General features: G+C 36.4%; 1 protein-coding gene across 3 annotated transcripts in view; it reads right to left on the minus strand.

Moving 5' to 3' along the window:
• Positions 1-16,145, minus strand: part of PPFIA2 (PTPRF interacting protein alpha 2) — a 684,724-nt gene that overhangs the window by 97,214 nt on the left and 571,365 nt on the right. For 2 of the 3 annotated variants that reach the window (XM_072655485.1, XM_072655484.1), the window contains exons 9-14: positions 14,045-14,128; positions 13,613-13,744; positions 10,369-10,431; positions 8,605-8,696; positions 2,702-2,837; positions 610-830 (exon numbers count right to left, since the gene is read on the minus strand). In XM_072655485.1, the coding sequence (XP_072511586.1) occupies positions 610-830; positions 2,702-2,837; positions 8,605-8,696; positions 10,369-10,431; positions 13,613-13,744; positions 14,045-14,128 (728 nt within the window). Of the gene's footprint in view, positions 1-609; positions 831-2,701; positions 2,838-8,604; positions 8,697-10,368; positions 10,432-13,612; positions 13,745-14,044; positions 14,129-14,575; positions 14,663-16,145 lie in introns of all 3 variants that reach the window. The other variant, XM_072655483.1, reaches the window with a different exon arrangement.

Consider the following 16,145-nt stretch of genomic DNA (forward strand, 5'->3'; position numbering starts at 1 on the left):
CCTTTCATTTATCCACCCATCCATCCATCCATCCATCCATCCATCCATCCATCCATCCATCCATCTAATCTTCCAATTTTCAGAGACAGAAGGGATTGAAAAACACGTTGAGCATTCTAGGTTGTTCAAAATAATTATAGTTTCACTAGCTAAACAAAAATGAAATTGGAGAAGTAAACAAGAATATTTTCTAGATTCCCTATCTAAGAACACAGAACAGAAAATTTGCCCTGAAATATTCTCTTGGGACACAAATACAGGTTGCCAAAAACCAGGATTGTCTCCATAAAACCAATATGCTTAGTGATGTTTCCTTAAGTTCTTAAAATTGTCCCATGATGATTTCTAGTATATTACACTTCTACTTAAGGAAATATTAAGAGATAAAGCTATTCAATTTCTAATGAGATATTCAATCGAGATCTTTGCTGACATAAGAAAGGTGCCAGTGGAGAATTCTATATACTAAGGCTCCATCTTTCTTACAAATATTCCAGAATATAAAGCACAGGATATAGACTTATTAGCTGGAACCCTGTTCAGGATCAAGCTTGATATCACTAATCTAGAAGATAGCCTAAACCAAAATAAATAGCAGTCAATACTCACCTGATTTCCTTATTGATGGCATCTAATTGTTCTTGAAGCATCATAGCTAGAGTCTGGGCATCAGAATGGCCACTTGGGGACAGAAGATCCATTGAGCTAAAAATAGTCTCTCTGTCATCATCATCAATATCAGACATTTCAGTGTCACTTTCAAAATGGTGGCTGCTCAGCACTCCAATTTGCTGAGTCCTGTTCCACTCATGGTCCCCAAGTGATTTCACCTAAATAGCAAGGCAAACAACGTACAATCCATATAAGGCATCATCCAAAATACTGAACAGTTTTCCACTACACAGAGAAATAGGATTTTATTAATATTTTGGGAAAGAGAAAAAGAAAATATAGAAGTCTAAGTAAAGGAGACAAAAAAGGTCATTCCTTTAACATCTAATTGGCAACAGATTGTCAAGATTCATATCCCATTTGTTTAATATAAGTGAAAATTCCAAACTTTGTTTTTCTTATGATTTCTAGTACAATTTAGAATTTAACCAGCATTGGATGAGACTGAAAATTTCAATGAAGAAGTGCAGAGCTGGTTTCATTTCTTTTAGCTGTTGCTCCTTCTGTGATTTTCCTAGCCTGCCCTTGTTAATTTGCTTAAGCCGAGAGCTTGCTTATTTGTCTGGCTAAAGTAACTTAATTTCCTAGACTAGGTCTGTTGTGTGGATAAGACCACTTGGCATCCAAATAGGGACACCAGGGCAGTCACTTCTAATCCCAGATTTGCTGCTTTCCCTTAATCCTTTTATAGATGAATCCTTGTGCTTAAAATGGGAATAGGACAATTAAATTTAAGCCAGCTCTTTAAAAAAAAAAACAAAAAACAAACACCTCATTCATAGGAGGAACTTCCATACCCTTTCAAAAATCTTAGCCTCTGGTGTCAGAACTGTGTGATGCTGGTTTCAGGGAGAAGAGATGCTTACATACAACATTTTCCTCCTGATTTCTTAGTTCCCTGATTAATGTGTAAAGTCTTATAGAATACCACTCTCCCAGTTTTGGAAAATCCCCCAATATATGAGCTGTAATACTGAATGGAATAGATCATTATAGCAGCTATATAATCTAACATACACACTCATCAGGAGTTTCAGTCAAAATAGTTAATGACTTTTCAATTTCCTCCAAAATACTATATATATATGGAAAACCTCAGAGGAGGAGGACTCACTTATTTCCCAAACAGGTCAGAAGGTCTTCTGCAGCTTATAGTTTGGGGGAGTTGCTTAGAGCAGTGGTGTCAAACTCAAATGGAAACAGGGATCCCTGATCCATGTATAAGGGGTTGAATATTGATTTAATTCTAAAATACAATATTATTTATATTTTACTGTATTTCCTAGGTTTTGCTAAATATTTCTCAATTACATTTTCATCTGACTTGGGTAGCACTTGAGAGTGTTTTGAGCCATGTATTTGACACCTCTGGCTTAGAAAACAGAAAAGTTGAGGGACTTATCCAAGGCCAACAAGCCAGTCAGTGTTAGGGCAAACCATGAACTCCAGTCTTCAGAAGGCTTTGAGTCCAGCTTTCTATCCACTACAACAGGTTTCCTTCTGATAAATCTAAGAGTCATATAATATTGTAAATGAATGGGACCTTCAATACCACTGAGTTCAGCCTCTGTATATTATGCCTGAGTCAACTGACAAAAAAGGAGCTACAATGACTTACCCTAGGTCATACAGCTAATAAGGGATACTGCCAAGACATATACTCAGCACTTTGGAAAGATGTTTGGTGTAGTGGATAGGTTACTTGGAATCTGGAAGACCTGGCATCCTATCCTACTTAGATACTTAGTAGTTGTGTGATCCTAGGCAAATCATTTAAATTCTGTTTCCTTACCTTCCTCATTTGTCAAATAAGGGGGTTGAACTCAACAACCTCTAACCTAAATGGAGCTACAGCCCTCTGGCTAGTGCAGTAGTTTCTTCCAACTCCAAGTCTATACCACCATCCTTCTGCATCACACATGAAAGCAATGATGATGTCCACTGGAATTTAATGTTTTCAGTGCTAAGAGTAGTAATGGAAGATAGCGTACTGATTATCATCAAAGAGCTGAAAAGTATAAAGATTAACCTTCGCTTCATCTCTTCGGACTCCCATGCGTCCTCTCCTGGGTCGTCTTATGACCTTAGTTGACCTGTAGTCAGGCTGGCTGTCCACAAGTGAACCTACAGAATACCGAAGCTCTGTTGAGGTATCCAAGTGTGTCCTGTGGCAAGGAAAAGAGCACCAAGTAAATCTGAATGTCAAACACATCTTATTCTTGTCTGAGTATTTCCAATGAACTAGGGAACAGTTCCTTATGTTTTTTTTTTTCTTTTCTTTTCTCAGACCTGTGTTTTCATTATTATAGCAATTCCCGATTAGGAACCTCCCTCTGTTATTACATATCACTGTTCTCCATAACTTATAGTCTTAGAAAGCTGCATAGGCACTAAGAGCTTAAGTGACTTGACTGGAGCGTCCCAGGGAGTAGGTGCCTGCAAAGTGTCTTGAACCCAGGTCCTCCTGACAAGGAGGCTATTTATTCACCACCACATACCGCCTCCCTGCCTTGACCAGAGTGGATGTTTATTACATGATTATTTAACTTATTAAATAATACCATTCTGTAGTCATAGACTAGTGGACTTGGAATCAGGGAGACCTGAGTTTAAATACTGCCTCCAATACTTACTAACTCTGTTAACCTGGGCAAATTAATTTCTCATCACTCCACCTCAGTTTCCCCAACAGTAAAATAAGGAAGATAATGGAGATCAAATGAGGTAATATTATGTAAAAGCTCTTTGTAAACCTCAAAATGCTAGCTATTATCATCAAGATACAGATTCAGACATAAACCTGGATGTTACTGAAACAGAAAACCTCGGCTATTTCAAAAGAAGGTTCTTTCCCATATAAGTCAAATAAGTCATTGAAATGGCCTATGAGAAGCTCCAAGTTGGTCTTTTATATTCATTGGTTTCATTTATATTTAAGTTTCTCAGAGCTCCTTGATTTTCATTGTTAGATCTCAACAGGACCAGAAAAATGGTGGGGGAAAAATGCTAAAAGTTTTTTGTGTTCAAAATGATCTCTTCTAATATTAGCTGTAATTGAACTGAAAATGACATCTGAACACCCTCAGTGTATATGGAATTGTCCTTGTTGTATTTTTTATTCTTTACTGCATCCCACTTGTTTAAAAAAAATATTTTAAGCCTGTTCAATTGAGACAGTTAAGAAAAGCTTACAAGCAACGTTAGATGGTTCTTTCTTAAAAAGGTTTGCTGCATGGTTCAAAATCATTTTTTTTTCTGAAAAATAAAATAGGATTATTTTTCTGCTTTTAATCTTTTCTTTTAGTTTCCTGATAGGAAGGGAGGCCAACCAGAAGAAGGCTGATTACAGGTCTTGAAGCTTTGGCATAATTCCAAATTGAAGCTACCCATTAAGAAGACCACACTGATTTACTGTACAGACTACAGTACAAGAACATGGCAACCAACATCCTGGAAAGGTTTTACTAGTCACGTATGCCCCCTGCACTCAGCAGAGTCCTAATTTATAGAAACAGAACTGAAGAAATTCTACTGCTCCTTGAAAATATTTATAAATAGTGGCAGTTATTCCAATCACTTGGCCCCCCAAAAAAAGTAAAGAAAAAATCACCAAACTCAATGGTTTTTCACCCCATCATTGGCTTATAGAAACATTTGAACAGACAAACTCAATATTTGTCTTAGTTCATCAATAAACACATGATTTAATTTTAGAAGGAATGTCAAAAATGACATTATTCATATTTTGGTAGGTAATGTAACAATGTTATTGTCGAGTCATTTAGTCATGTCCAACTCTCTGTGACCCCATCTGGGGGGTTTTCTTGGCAGAGATACTACAGCGGTTGCCATTGCCTTATCCAGCTCATTTTACAGATGAGGATACTGAAGCAAACCAGGTTAATTCACTTGCCCAGGGTCACACAGCTAGTAAGTGTCTGAAGCTGTTGAACTCAGACCTTCCTGACTCCAGGCCTGCTGTTTCATCCACTGAACCACCTAGCTGCCCCATTATAGCAATGGTAGTCTAGGCTAAAAACCATTCTGGATGAATTCTATTTTATTTGTTTCTGTTTTTTTTACTTTCTGGATTCCTTCAAATGGTTCTGAAGCTAGGATGAAGGATGAAATTTGACAGGAATTGGAACATACAAATGAAGACTGTGATGAAGAAAATGATATTTATGTAGGAATGGTATGGCACACATGATGACAACTGTTACTTCAAAGTCATATTTGCTTTTTCCTTTATATTTTATACTGTAATAAATTTTATATATTTTATATCTCATTTTATAATAAATTTGATAAATAATAAAGTTTTAAAATAAATTTTAAAATATTTAAAATATTTTATATTTTATTTTTCTACTGTAATATATATTTTTTTTTACTGCAAAGGGAAGAGGGTTCCAGCACATATTAGAAATCTTTCCTTTTAAAATAATTTATGCCAATAGCACCTTTTTTGTTGTCGTCATTGAGGATGTGGTTTAGCATATGGGATGCTAGGTTTGGAGTTAGGAGGTCCTGGGTTCAAATTCAGACTGTTGATTACAAACTGCCTGGCTGGGCAAATCACTAAACCTTGTTAAATCTTACTTTGAACTTAATGGCATCTAAATTTCTTTTCAGGTGTAAATATAAGATTCCATAGTAACAAACAGTAATTATTTTTTAACATTTTTTATTTGGAAAAAGGCACCATAGGCATCTTAAACTCAAAAATGTCCAAAAAAAAAGATTAATCTTTTTTCTTCCTCCTACTGCCTCTCTTTAGGGTTCTCATGATGCTACTTTCTTAGTTCTCCTACTCCCTTTTTTCTGTTTTTGGCAAGACAACAAGGGTTAAGTGACTTGCCCAGGGTCACAGAGCTAGTAAGTGTCAAGTGCCTGAGGCCAAATTTGTACTCAGGTCTTCCTGACTCCAGGGCTGGTTCTCTATTTACTGTGCCACCTAGTAGCCCGTCCTCCCTGAATTCATGCTCCCTCTCTGGTTTCTTTGCGGGTTCATCATTCATTTCTTAGCAACCTCCACTATTTGTGTTTCCCAAGTCTTTTTTCATGGGTCCTGTCCCCTTTTGTCTGTACCTTAACTCACCTCATCTTCTTCCACAGGTTTAATTATCATGTCTATGCAGATGACTCCCAGTTCTATTTATCCAAGACCAGTCTCTATCCTGAATTCATCACTAATTACCTAGAAGACATTTTGAACTACAAGTCCTATAACCATCTAAAACCAACATATTAGCATTTATTAACTTTTCTGCCAAACATTTCCATATTTCCAAAGTGCCTTATTTCTGTTGATGTGACTGAAAAGTCACCCAGATGTATAACCTCAGAGTCATTCATAACTCCTCATTCTCCCCTGCCCCATTTAGCTAATAAATGCCCAACTCTCGTCAATTGTATCTTCACAAAATCTTTCACATCTCTCCTCTCTGTATTGCCTATGGAACGACCACCTCAGTTCCAACACCATTTCTTCTTGCCTGAGTTCGTCTCCCTGCCTTGAATCTCTCCATTCTCCAAGCTGCAAATGCCAAAGTGATAGTCCAAAAGTACAGGCTGATCCATGTCACTTCTGTATTCAATAAGTTCCAATGTCTCTCTTTCAGTTTTAGAATCAAGTATGAATTTCCGTTTGACTTTTAAAACAACCTACCCTCCAATTCACTTGTCTGTTTTCATTACATATTCTTTCTCTTTCTGTATTCTGTCTACACAAACTGCCCTCCTTTTGTTCATCACACAATATCAATTTTATCTCCTGTGTCTCTGTAGCTTTGTTCAGGCAGTACCCTTATGTCAGGAATATTAATCTCTTTTCCCTTCTGCCTTTGAGAATCCCTAGTTTCTTTCAAAGCTCAGCTTCCTTACTAACTCATAGAAACTTTCTGGATTCCCTTCCTGCCTCTACCACAAAATTACTTTGTATATTTTTTTTTGTATATTCTTACACGGTGTTACTTCAACAAATTATAAAAGTTCAAGGAGGGTAGGGATAGTTTCACCTAGGACAATGTCTGGAACATAGTAGGTAGTTGATAAACGTTTATTGATTGATGACCTCTTCTTTACAAAGTCCTGTCCTGATGCCTAATTTTTACACAAAGGTGTCATCAATTTCTCAAAGGTTATACGAGCAAGACATATACACTAGCAGCTTCTACAATGCAAGGGATTCTGCCCATATGGTCTTAGCAGCAAATGAAATCTGTTTTTCCAAGGACCAAAGTAGCTCATTGTTGATAGGCGTATCACCATCTGGTGGTGCATAAATTTCTTTCTCTAGGTAGGGCAATCCATAAGCCAAAACAAAATTGTAGACTTCCAAGCTTTCAATGACGGTGGGAAAGCAGGAAAAGAGAACCAAGAATAACATAAGTAAACCTTAATTTGATTATAATTAGAGACATTTTTGTCCAGTGATCAAAAAGGAGACATACTGAAGTAGAAGCTGAATCATACCAATCTAGAAATGGTCACTATAAATTCAACAAGAGGAAATAGTTAAGTGGCACCTAAACGGAGGGAAGACTTTTATAATCTAGGAGAAGCAGTGTATATGATCCTGTGGCCAAAGACAAAATGAAACGCTGTTTCATTGACTCTTTGTTTGACACTATGAATGGGAAAGGAAAGTTACATAGGAAGGATGAATAGGGCACAATATGTAACCAGTGAGAAACTATAAAGAAAAACAAATAAGATACCATCAAGGCATTTTATGATAGGAAAATCACATGATGAAAATGAAGGGAGAGAGATAGAGAGACAGAGTGCTCCTCTGGTGCCTTCACAATGCCAGAGAAGAGCACAGGATGCCCTAAGCCAGTGGGTGGGCTTCCTAGGGTAAACATAGGACGTCACACTGGCATGGATGGATTTCAATCTTCATTATGCAGGGGAACTTGCAAATCAATGATATCACAGATCCTTGTTAGTCGTGATGCTTTGATATTGATCAGTTGACCATGTACTGAAAGTCACTAAAAAAACAAACTTCTTTTTGGTCACAATCTGGTGAAACCTATAGACTTGTAGAATAATATCTCAAATTCATAAAATATAAAACAGAGGATGGGCAAAAGAAGCCAATTATAGTGAAATACAGTTATTAAGAAAAAAAATAAGTCAAAGACATTAGGTTAATAACCCTTGCAACTGAGGCAATAAGACAAGGTTAGACATTTTACACATAATACTTCTCATCAAAGAGTCTTAAAGTGCTAGGAGGGTTTATAGAAGAGATGAAGAAAGACTTCACCAAATAGTTGACCTTTGGAGTGCTTGCTCTCTGTTGAAACATCGGTTTTCCAAACAGGATACTTAACGTAAATCCCATCATAAGCCACTGATAAAATTATGTTTATGTTTTGGTCAAAGATATGTAACTTAGATCAAACATGAAATAACAATAATGCATGGTATGATAATTTTTTAAAAATATTAGAATCCATACATTTAATGATTATTTCTCTAAAGAAGTAGAGGAATTCAGAGCTGAGTGCCTGCAGCTCCATTTAGATAAAAGGGCTCTTGACTTTTTCTGTTATGATAGATTTAAACTCACTGCAGACATTTCAACTATTTCATTCGAGAAACTATTTACTTTGATATATAGACTTGCAAATCAGCTTCAAAACTGAATGGACAGAAAACCATCAAGAAAGATGTATGCTATTTTATCTCAGGAAGCTGATTTCTTTTTTTAACTACAGTGCTTTAAAATGTAAAAGTTTTATGTTCTCTGTGGAGTGTAACAGGTATAAATAGGACTAAATGTGGCAGAATAACCATTTATCAACTCAACATTTTGGTGTTTGTGGTTTGAGGAGGCAGCAGCAAGCCAACAACATATAGGCATAAAAAAAATCGATGTTCATTTGTAATGAACTAGATCATCTTTTAATTAAAAATTACCTTGATATTGTGGGTTCAATCAAAGAGCCAGTTCTTATTTTCAATTGGTCTAGTTCGGACCTCAGCTTTTCAATTTCTTCTGCTAATCTTTCCTAAAGATCAAAGAAACATTACTCAGACACTATGCACATTTCATAATATCAAACTTCAAATTAATCATTCAAATTCCTGCTTCATTACTCCTATAAACAGATTTGGCAAACATTGGGAGGCATGAGAGTTCAATAGTGAGAATTAATCCTTATAAGTAGGAAGATATGGAATCAAAAAGTATTATCCCTTCCAACTGCTCCCCTCCAGCTAAAAATGTTCTCTTCTTTCCTCAGATTTCTCATGTCTTTCCTTTTTTGTCTTTTACTTGTTGAATTGCAGAATTATCCCTAGCATCAGGCACAACTTGGGTTTTGTGCTTGGGTCCATAAGGGAAAAGGGTTGTGTGTTTTCCTCATAGTGGATATCCACTGGGCACATGCCACCTGGCATAATTGCCCCTCTTCAATTCCTATCCTTTACTTGACCCAAGATTCCCACCTGTGAGGGTGCCATTGTTATCATAGCCTTCTCTTAGGGCTCCACTTTCATCACTGTTACTCAAGCACACCAGAATATAAGCAGGATGATGGAAAGAGGGAAAACCCTAGGGTCACTGCTGAGAGATACCTGGCTCATAGCACCAATGGTAGGTACTAAGTGCCCTAAGGTAATTGCTGCCACTGACATCTTCATCTTAGCATTGCGGTACAAGACATCAGTGAAAGCAATTATTTAGAACACCTAGTACCAATGATGCTGTGAGCCAGCTATCTCCCAGCAATGACTTCTGGGGATTTCTCTCCTTCCATCACCCTTGATGAGTTTGCCTCAGGTGCAAAAATACCTTGTGATGGCTCTGCTTCCTTCTATCTTTGGTGGTTTTGTACTTGTCCTTTATTGTGTAAGTCATTTGATTGTAAACTCCATGAGAGCAGGATCTAAGTCACGTGAGTCACTTGTACCCCTGGGTATGGAAATCATCCTAGGATCTTAAAGGCTATGAAATTAGAGTGTAAGCTCTGAAATTTTCAACCTCACTGGAAAGGCAAACTATGTCTATTGTCTAAGGACCAGGCTAGCTAAGCAATGTGAAATTTATTATTACAAATTGGTTAGTAAAAAATGAATTCTTTTGCTTGTGATAACCCACAGTGACTTTTAATACATTATCTTAATTATTCACAGGTCTCTTTGGACTACCCTATATTTTTTAATGGTACCAACATTCTCTCTCTGTCTGGGGCTCAAAACTTCCCTTTCCCTCTCCACTTATCTAAATGTTTTCTTTCCTTGAAGGCTTGTGCTAAGTCCTCTTTTATCTGTGAAGCCTTCCTCCATTTCATTTAGCCCATATCAAGGTCTCACACAGCTGAATTCATAATATAGTCTTTATGGACTAGATAAAGCTTTTGACACAGTCCACCAATCAAGCAACAAACATTTATTAAGCACCTACTATATGTGCAATCTATATTAGCTTGGATTGCTATATGTATATATCTTATATTCCCAACTGCAATGCAGATTTCTTGAGGCAGACAGGGTTTGGCATTATACCTCATTTTATCATTTTTATTAAGCTCAATGCCTTCCATATACCAAGCGCTCAACAAACATTTGCTAGTACTGATATTACTGATTCACTCCATTTATTTCACATCAACAATATTTTTTTGAAAAACACATATAATCATTATATAGGTGACAAAAATGTAAACTTTTCCATACTACCTTATCATGCAATGATTCTTCAAGATTCTTTCTGAAACTTTCAGATTCTTGAATTAAAACATTCTAGGGAAAAAAAAAACAGATGTGACATCAACTGAACAACATAAAAACAACATATATGTAAAGCAAATGTCCATTTTTAGTACATTAACTCATAGTTTTCTTCATAAATACAGATTCCTTAAAACAGATATCTTCACATTTTGGAAAATGTAAAATTGAAACCCTGATGGCTTAGTTTTTAAAATTCAGAGAGAGAACAGAATGCAAACATATTGTTAAGGTGCTGATCATTTTCTGCTTGTTTCATTCAGACCACACATTTGAGGGGAAATAAATATGTCTCTTTAACTTCTTAAGAGGAACAATAATAACAAGAAAGAAGTGTTCATGTTCCTTCACTTAAGTTTCCTGTAAGAATGTGAATTTCTAGTGAATACATGTTAGATACCTCAGGATATGAGAAATCATTAAATGATGATTTTCTAATAGGATTTCTATTCCCTGGTTAATGCTAATTGATAAATTTCTATTAAAATGACAATAAAAATTATATAAAAATAGGTAAGTGGAGATGATATAGAGATAAAGACAGGTAGATGGACAGATAGATAGATAGATAGATAGATAGTAGATGGATAGATAGATAGATAGTAGATAGATAGATAAAGACCCATGATCTCTTTCATATAGTGAACTAAAAACTTTCTTTATCCATCCAGGATGGCACTTTTTCTCTGACAGTCTTAATGAATTGCACTGACATTTTATATGACTTACTCAGGGTCACAAACCTAGCATATGTTACTTGGGAGGAACTGAAGCCAGCCTTTCTTAGCTTCCAGGCTCGTTCTTTAGTTACTACATGAACACTGCAGAAGTTTCTTGTGAAAAGATGAATTCTTTACTCAAGCAGAACTGTCACAATGATAGAAATAAATTGCATTATAGAACATCATATCCATCTTTGGGATAAAGGAATGGCTATAACTGAAAACAAGCCCTATGCCTTTTTCCAAACTACTGATGCATTTGGTGGCACAGTAGGTAAAGCAGTGGGCCTGGAGGTAGGAAGATAAGTTCAAATCCCACCTCAGACACTTATCAGCTGTGTGATCTTGGACAAATTATTTAACCTCTCTGTGCCTCAGTTTCCTTATCTGTAAAATGGGGATAATAGCACCTATCTTTGATGGTTGCTGCGAGATTCAAATTAGATAATAGCTATAAAATACATAGCACAGTGCCTGACACATAGTAAATGCTATAAAAATCCTAGCTATTACTACTATTACTACTCCTACTGCTATCAAAAATAATTCTAATTTCTTTAAAAATTTTTGCTTTTCAAGAACAGCAAAAAGAAAGAGTGGAATTACTTAAGTGACAAATTTAGTGACCACAGTTACATAAAGGCAAAACAAATCACCTTTGGGAATAGTGCAGGTAGACAGATCCACAGATCAGGTCTGGATTACACAGATCTACAACTAGAAGGGACCTAAGAGTCCATCTACTCCAATCCCCTTCAACATAAAGATGAGGAGAATGAGGTACAGGGAGGAAATGTACCATGCCCAAGGTGAGACAGGTAAAAGTAAAAGAAGGAGAATTTAAAGTCTGGAGTTTTCTGACTCTGGAGTCAATGTTCTGTCCACTGTATTACTTCTTCTAGGTGATAATAAAAGTTTTAATGGCCAAATGACATTTTCAATTAAAAAAATTAATTAGTCTATTTGGGGTATTGGAAAAGTGGGTAGATGGCCAAGCTCAAGTTTTAATAAGTGGTTAGGCAGAATTATCAAGATGTTTTTTTCAGCCTGGGCTTATCTATACCTATACATGTATGTATGTAGATATATGTATCTCCCTCTACCCCTCCTTTCCTCCCTCTCCACTCTGGGTTTAGGTACTTGTTCCCTGAGAGGGAATCTCCTACATAGCAGCCATGCATATGATTATAGATATGACAGCACTAGGAAGTAACACATCTAGCGAAAAGCAGAATGATTCACTGTGGAAGAACAGATGTGGTTTCTTTTACCCCAAGGAGGAAGGCAGCTGCAGAGAAAATGTTCCCTCGATATCAGAAAAGAAGGCTGGTTACTGATTCCGAAGAGATCCCCAAGCAATAAAGTACCACTTGTACAAAGTTACCTCTTTGCTACATACTAGGGGCTTCCCGGAAGCTTTAGGACAGTTTTCAGCTGCCTTAAAACTGTCCTAAGACTTCAGAGACACCCTGTATAATTTTCACATGTGCCTCATTATCACTGTACTCTTAAGTTTTAGACCATTCTTCCCAAGGACCTATTTTTTTTTTTTTGTTGGAAAATGCATCTCCCTATGCTTTGGAAGGAATGTTTGGTATTAACTCTGCTTGTTACAACCATCTTAGTTAATACCTTTTGGAAAAAAGCTAATTTGGAAGGGCTAATTTCCAGTGGGGGCTTGTGAGCTACAGTATTAGTAATGTTCATCCCTTAGAAATAGTAGTCAGTATCCTCTGGGGATAGCCCATCATAGCGGATTAGGGACTGGGCCCAAAGAAGAAATCCCAGAGGGAGAGCTATAAAAGGATAGAAAAGTGAACGAAGTGGGGAAAAGGGTATTAGCAGCTGAGGGCAAGGCAGGAGGAAGGCCATACTCAAGGTGAGCTCTCAGGAAAATGAAAGATTCCAGAATGGTCAAGGGGCAAGGGGAGTGGGAAGCCTTCCAGTTTGGGGGGAACATCAATACAGAGGTAGAAAAAGAGAAGATGGAGGGTCTTATGTGGAGGACAACAAGAAGACCAGTTTTCCTAGACTAGAAACTAAAGGAAGGGGATTTGTATATAATATAATAACATTATATTAATAACCATTAATTAATTAGTAAATATTAATAATATAATAATAATAATATAATATAATGAGCTTGGAAAGAAAGGGCATTCTGAAGCATTTTAAAGATCAAAAAAGAATTTCTATTTTATTCAGGAAGAAATAAGGATCCACCGGAGCTTACTGAGCCCAGGAATGAGATATTTTGGCAGGTTCCTAAGAAAGCACGTGGATGGTGGATGGATTGGAACAAGGAAGGGATTGAACCAAACAAATAGCATTGCTACAATGAGATCCTTAGAAGGAAGTTGCTGGACAGTACACTGGAACCATCCAATATTTACACCAAGATTAGAGCTGAGGACCATCTGTATTTGTATCACTCAGGTGGGATAAACAGATGCCCTTTCAGTTTGTTTTACCTTCTCTTCCAGAGCTGCCATCCTTTCTTTCAAGTGTAGCTGCAGACGTTCATTGGATTCCGTTAAAAGTCGATCTACAGTGTCCGATAATCTTTTGTTGTGTTCCTCATTCATTTTTTCTCTCTGTCTAGCCTTCATTTCAGGGAAAAAAAACAACAAATGCTGTCACCTTAAATACAAAATCCATCTTTCTTCAGTTTATATTCAAAGCTCAAATTTGGGTAGGTTAATTGAAACATTTTTATAGAGTCCCCAAAGTAGATTAAACTTTGCTGTTGATGAAGTTGTCAAGAACTTTTTTTTCCCCATTAAGATGCATGTAGCCTGCCAAATGTGATTTAATTAAAGCCCACAATCGATAAAGAACATACTGTGGAATATTAAACCCAGAGACGGTGGGAGGGAATGCAAAGAGATCTGCAATTCACATACTCTTTGAAGTTCCTGGTTCTTCTCCTCAAGCTGACCTTCCAGATGCCTCATACGCTCCTCAATGTTACCATGCCTCTCCTCAGCCTATAAAGAAACAGGAAGGGTGAGACAGAAATGCCACTCTTTCCCAACATTTTATCTAAGGAAATTGAAATAAAACATAAAGCAAGCTACTACCAACTGCAAACTTAGTTTTCAAAATTCAAACTTTGTTTAAAACAGGCAGCTGAACAGCATTGCTTGAAATGTGTCAGCTACAAAGGCCTGTTACACCCAAGCATCAGCAAAACATTGGAGTTGTTTATGAGCCATGAAATCAGCCAAATGTAGCATGCAGACTGTGCAGTTTGAACAGAAACCTGCCATTGGAAAAGTTTGAAGCTCCTGAAGCACTGAGCTGAAAATGGTTGATTATCAATAACTAAAAAAAATCATTAAAACGATTTATAAATGAAAACAAACCAAACAAAAAATAAAAAATTAACAGATGGAGTCTATTTAGCAATAGAAAGTAAAGTCCAGTAGGACTACCTTCCTACGTATGGAGATCAATTCTTGTAGTTTAGCTTCCATAACATATTGATAATCATCAGATGAGGTAGAGGAGGTTGGATCAGACTAACAAGTCAAGGAAAAGGAGAGGGACAAAATTGAAAAACTCAGAACTAAAGGCACACTGAACAGAACACAGCACAGAATGCTTAAAAGAAAAATGTGACTGCAAATTCAATACTTTAATAGACAGAATTTTGTGGAGAGAACGACACGTATATCTAGTGGACACGATGCTGTTGATGTACAGAAATGGAAAACAATGATATGCTAAAAAAAAAATAAAGAAAGCTATTGACCTAAAGATGGAGTTTTAAGGTTAGTGATGATTGGCTGATATACAATTACTAAAGAATGAATCAAAGCAACTGTAATAGACTCATGTTATAATTGGAATTATGAGAAACCAAACACCAGAATATATCTCAGAGGCTGTTAGAGGATCCTTAGTGGGGAGTAGTCCCCAGTTATTTGATTAGGAAAGGAATTAATGTGGTTTATATTGTGGTATATAATGTGGTATAAGATGCTACATAAGTGACCCAAGTATAAGAATTCATATTTTTTTTTTGGCGGGGGGTGGCTACAGCCTCTAATTCTTCTAAATGAAAGAAAAAGCTAGGCTATGTAAAGTTCTAATTTATAACAGATGAAATACATTTAAATCGACTCAACCATATACTTAAGAGGAGAATTCATGAAATGAGTAGTTTGGGAACTTGAAAGCACATTACGGCTGTCCAGTTGAAATTTAATCTTTCTTTCACTGGTTAATGTCACATATTGTGGCACTTTCCTTTAAAAACAAAATGATGGCAAGCTTTCCTTTTGCTCAGGACACACTGCTATAGTGAGGCTGAGGAAACATGCCTGTAGAACCTACTGAAACACTCCAATGAATAATGCAGAAACCAGGTGCTACCTGGACTCTGTTCTCAAAATGAAGCCCTATGCTTAAAATGAAAACATAATGAAAAGAACACCATTATGCATTACTTTATGCCAGGTGTCTGAAAAGTTCTGTCACTTTACATTTAAATGTCAGGTTGCCACAGATATAATGTGTTCAACACATGGAATGCAGCTGAGAGCTGTGTTTTTAGTAGTATGCTATATACAAGTTATGACTATGAATATATTCATAAACATTGTTAATGAAAAAACCACCACAAACAGTCAGAGGAACCAAATAGCCAAAGGAGAATTAAAAACAGTAAATAATTTATTCAAATAATGAACTTTTCCCATCCAAAAGTCAACCTAAAAATGGAAACATAATAAAAGGCATATTTATCTATACATGACTACATAATGCAAGATTTGGAATGAAATAGTAACCTATTTGAACATGATATCATGCACAGATGACTTTTTCCTCCATAAGGCACAACTCTCAGAATAAACACTTAACATTTTAACACTGACATAGGTAAGAGGCAACTCAACATTTGCTGTTTCCAAGATTTTTGTTCTGCTTCTCATTTCCTTGTAAAAAAAAAAAAAAAAACAAAAACAAAGAAAAAAACATAAAACAAGCAACAAAAAAAAT

The sequence above is a fragment of the Notamacropus eugenii genome, chromosome 3 (genome assembly GCF_028372415.1).
Source record: "Notamacropus eugenii isolate mMacEug1 chromosome 3, mMacEug1.pri_v2, whole genome shotgun sequence".
In the NCBI taxonomy this organism is placed as follows: domain Eukaryota; kingdom Metazoa; phylum Chordata; class Mammalia; order Diprotodontia; family Macropodidae; genus Notamacropus; species Notamacropus eugenii.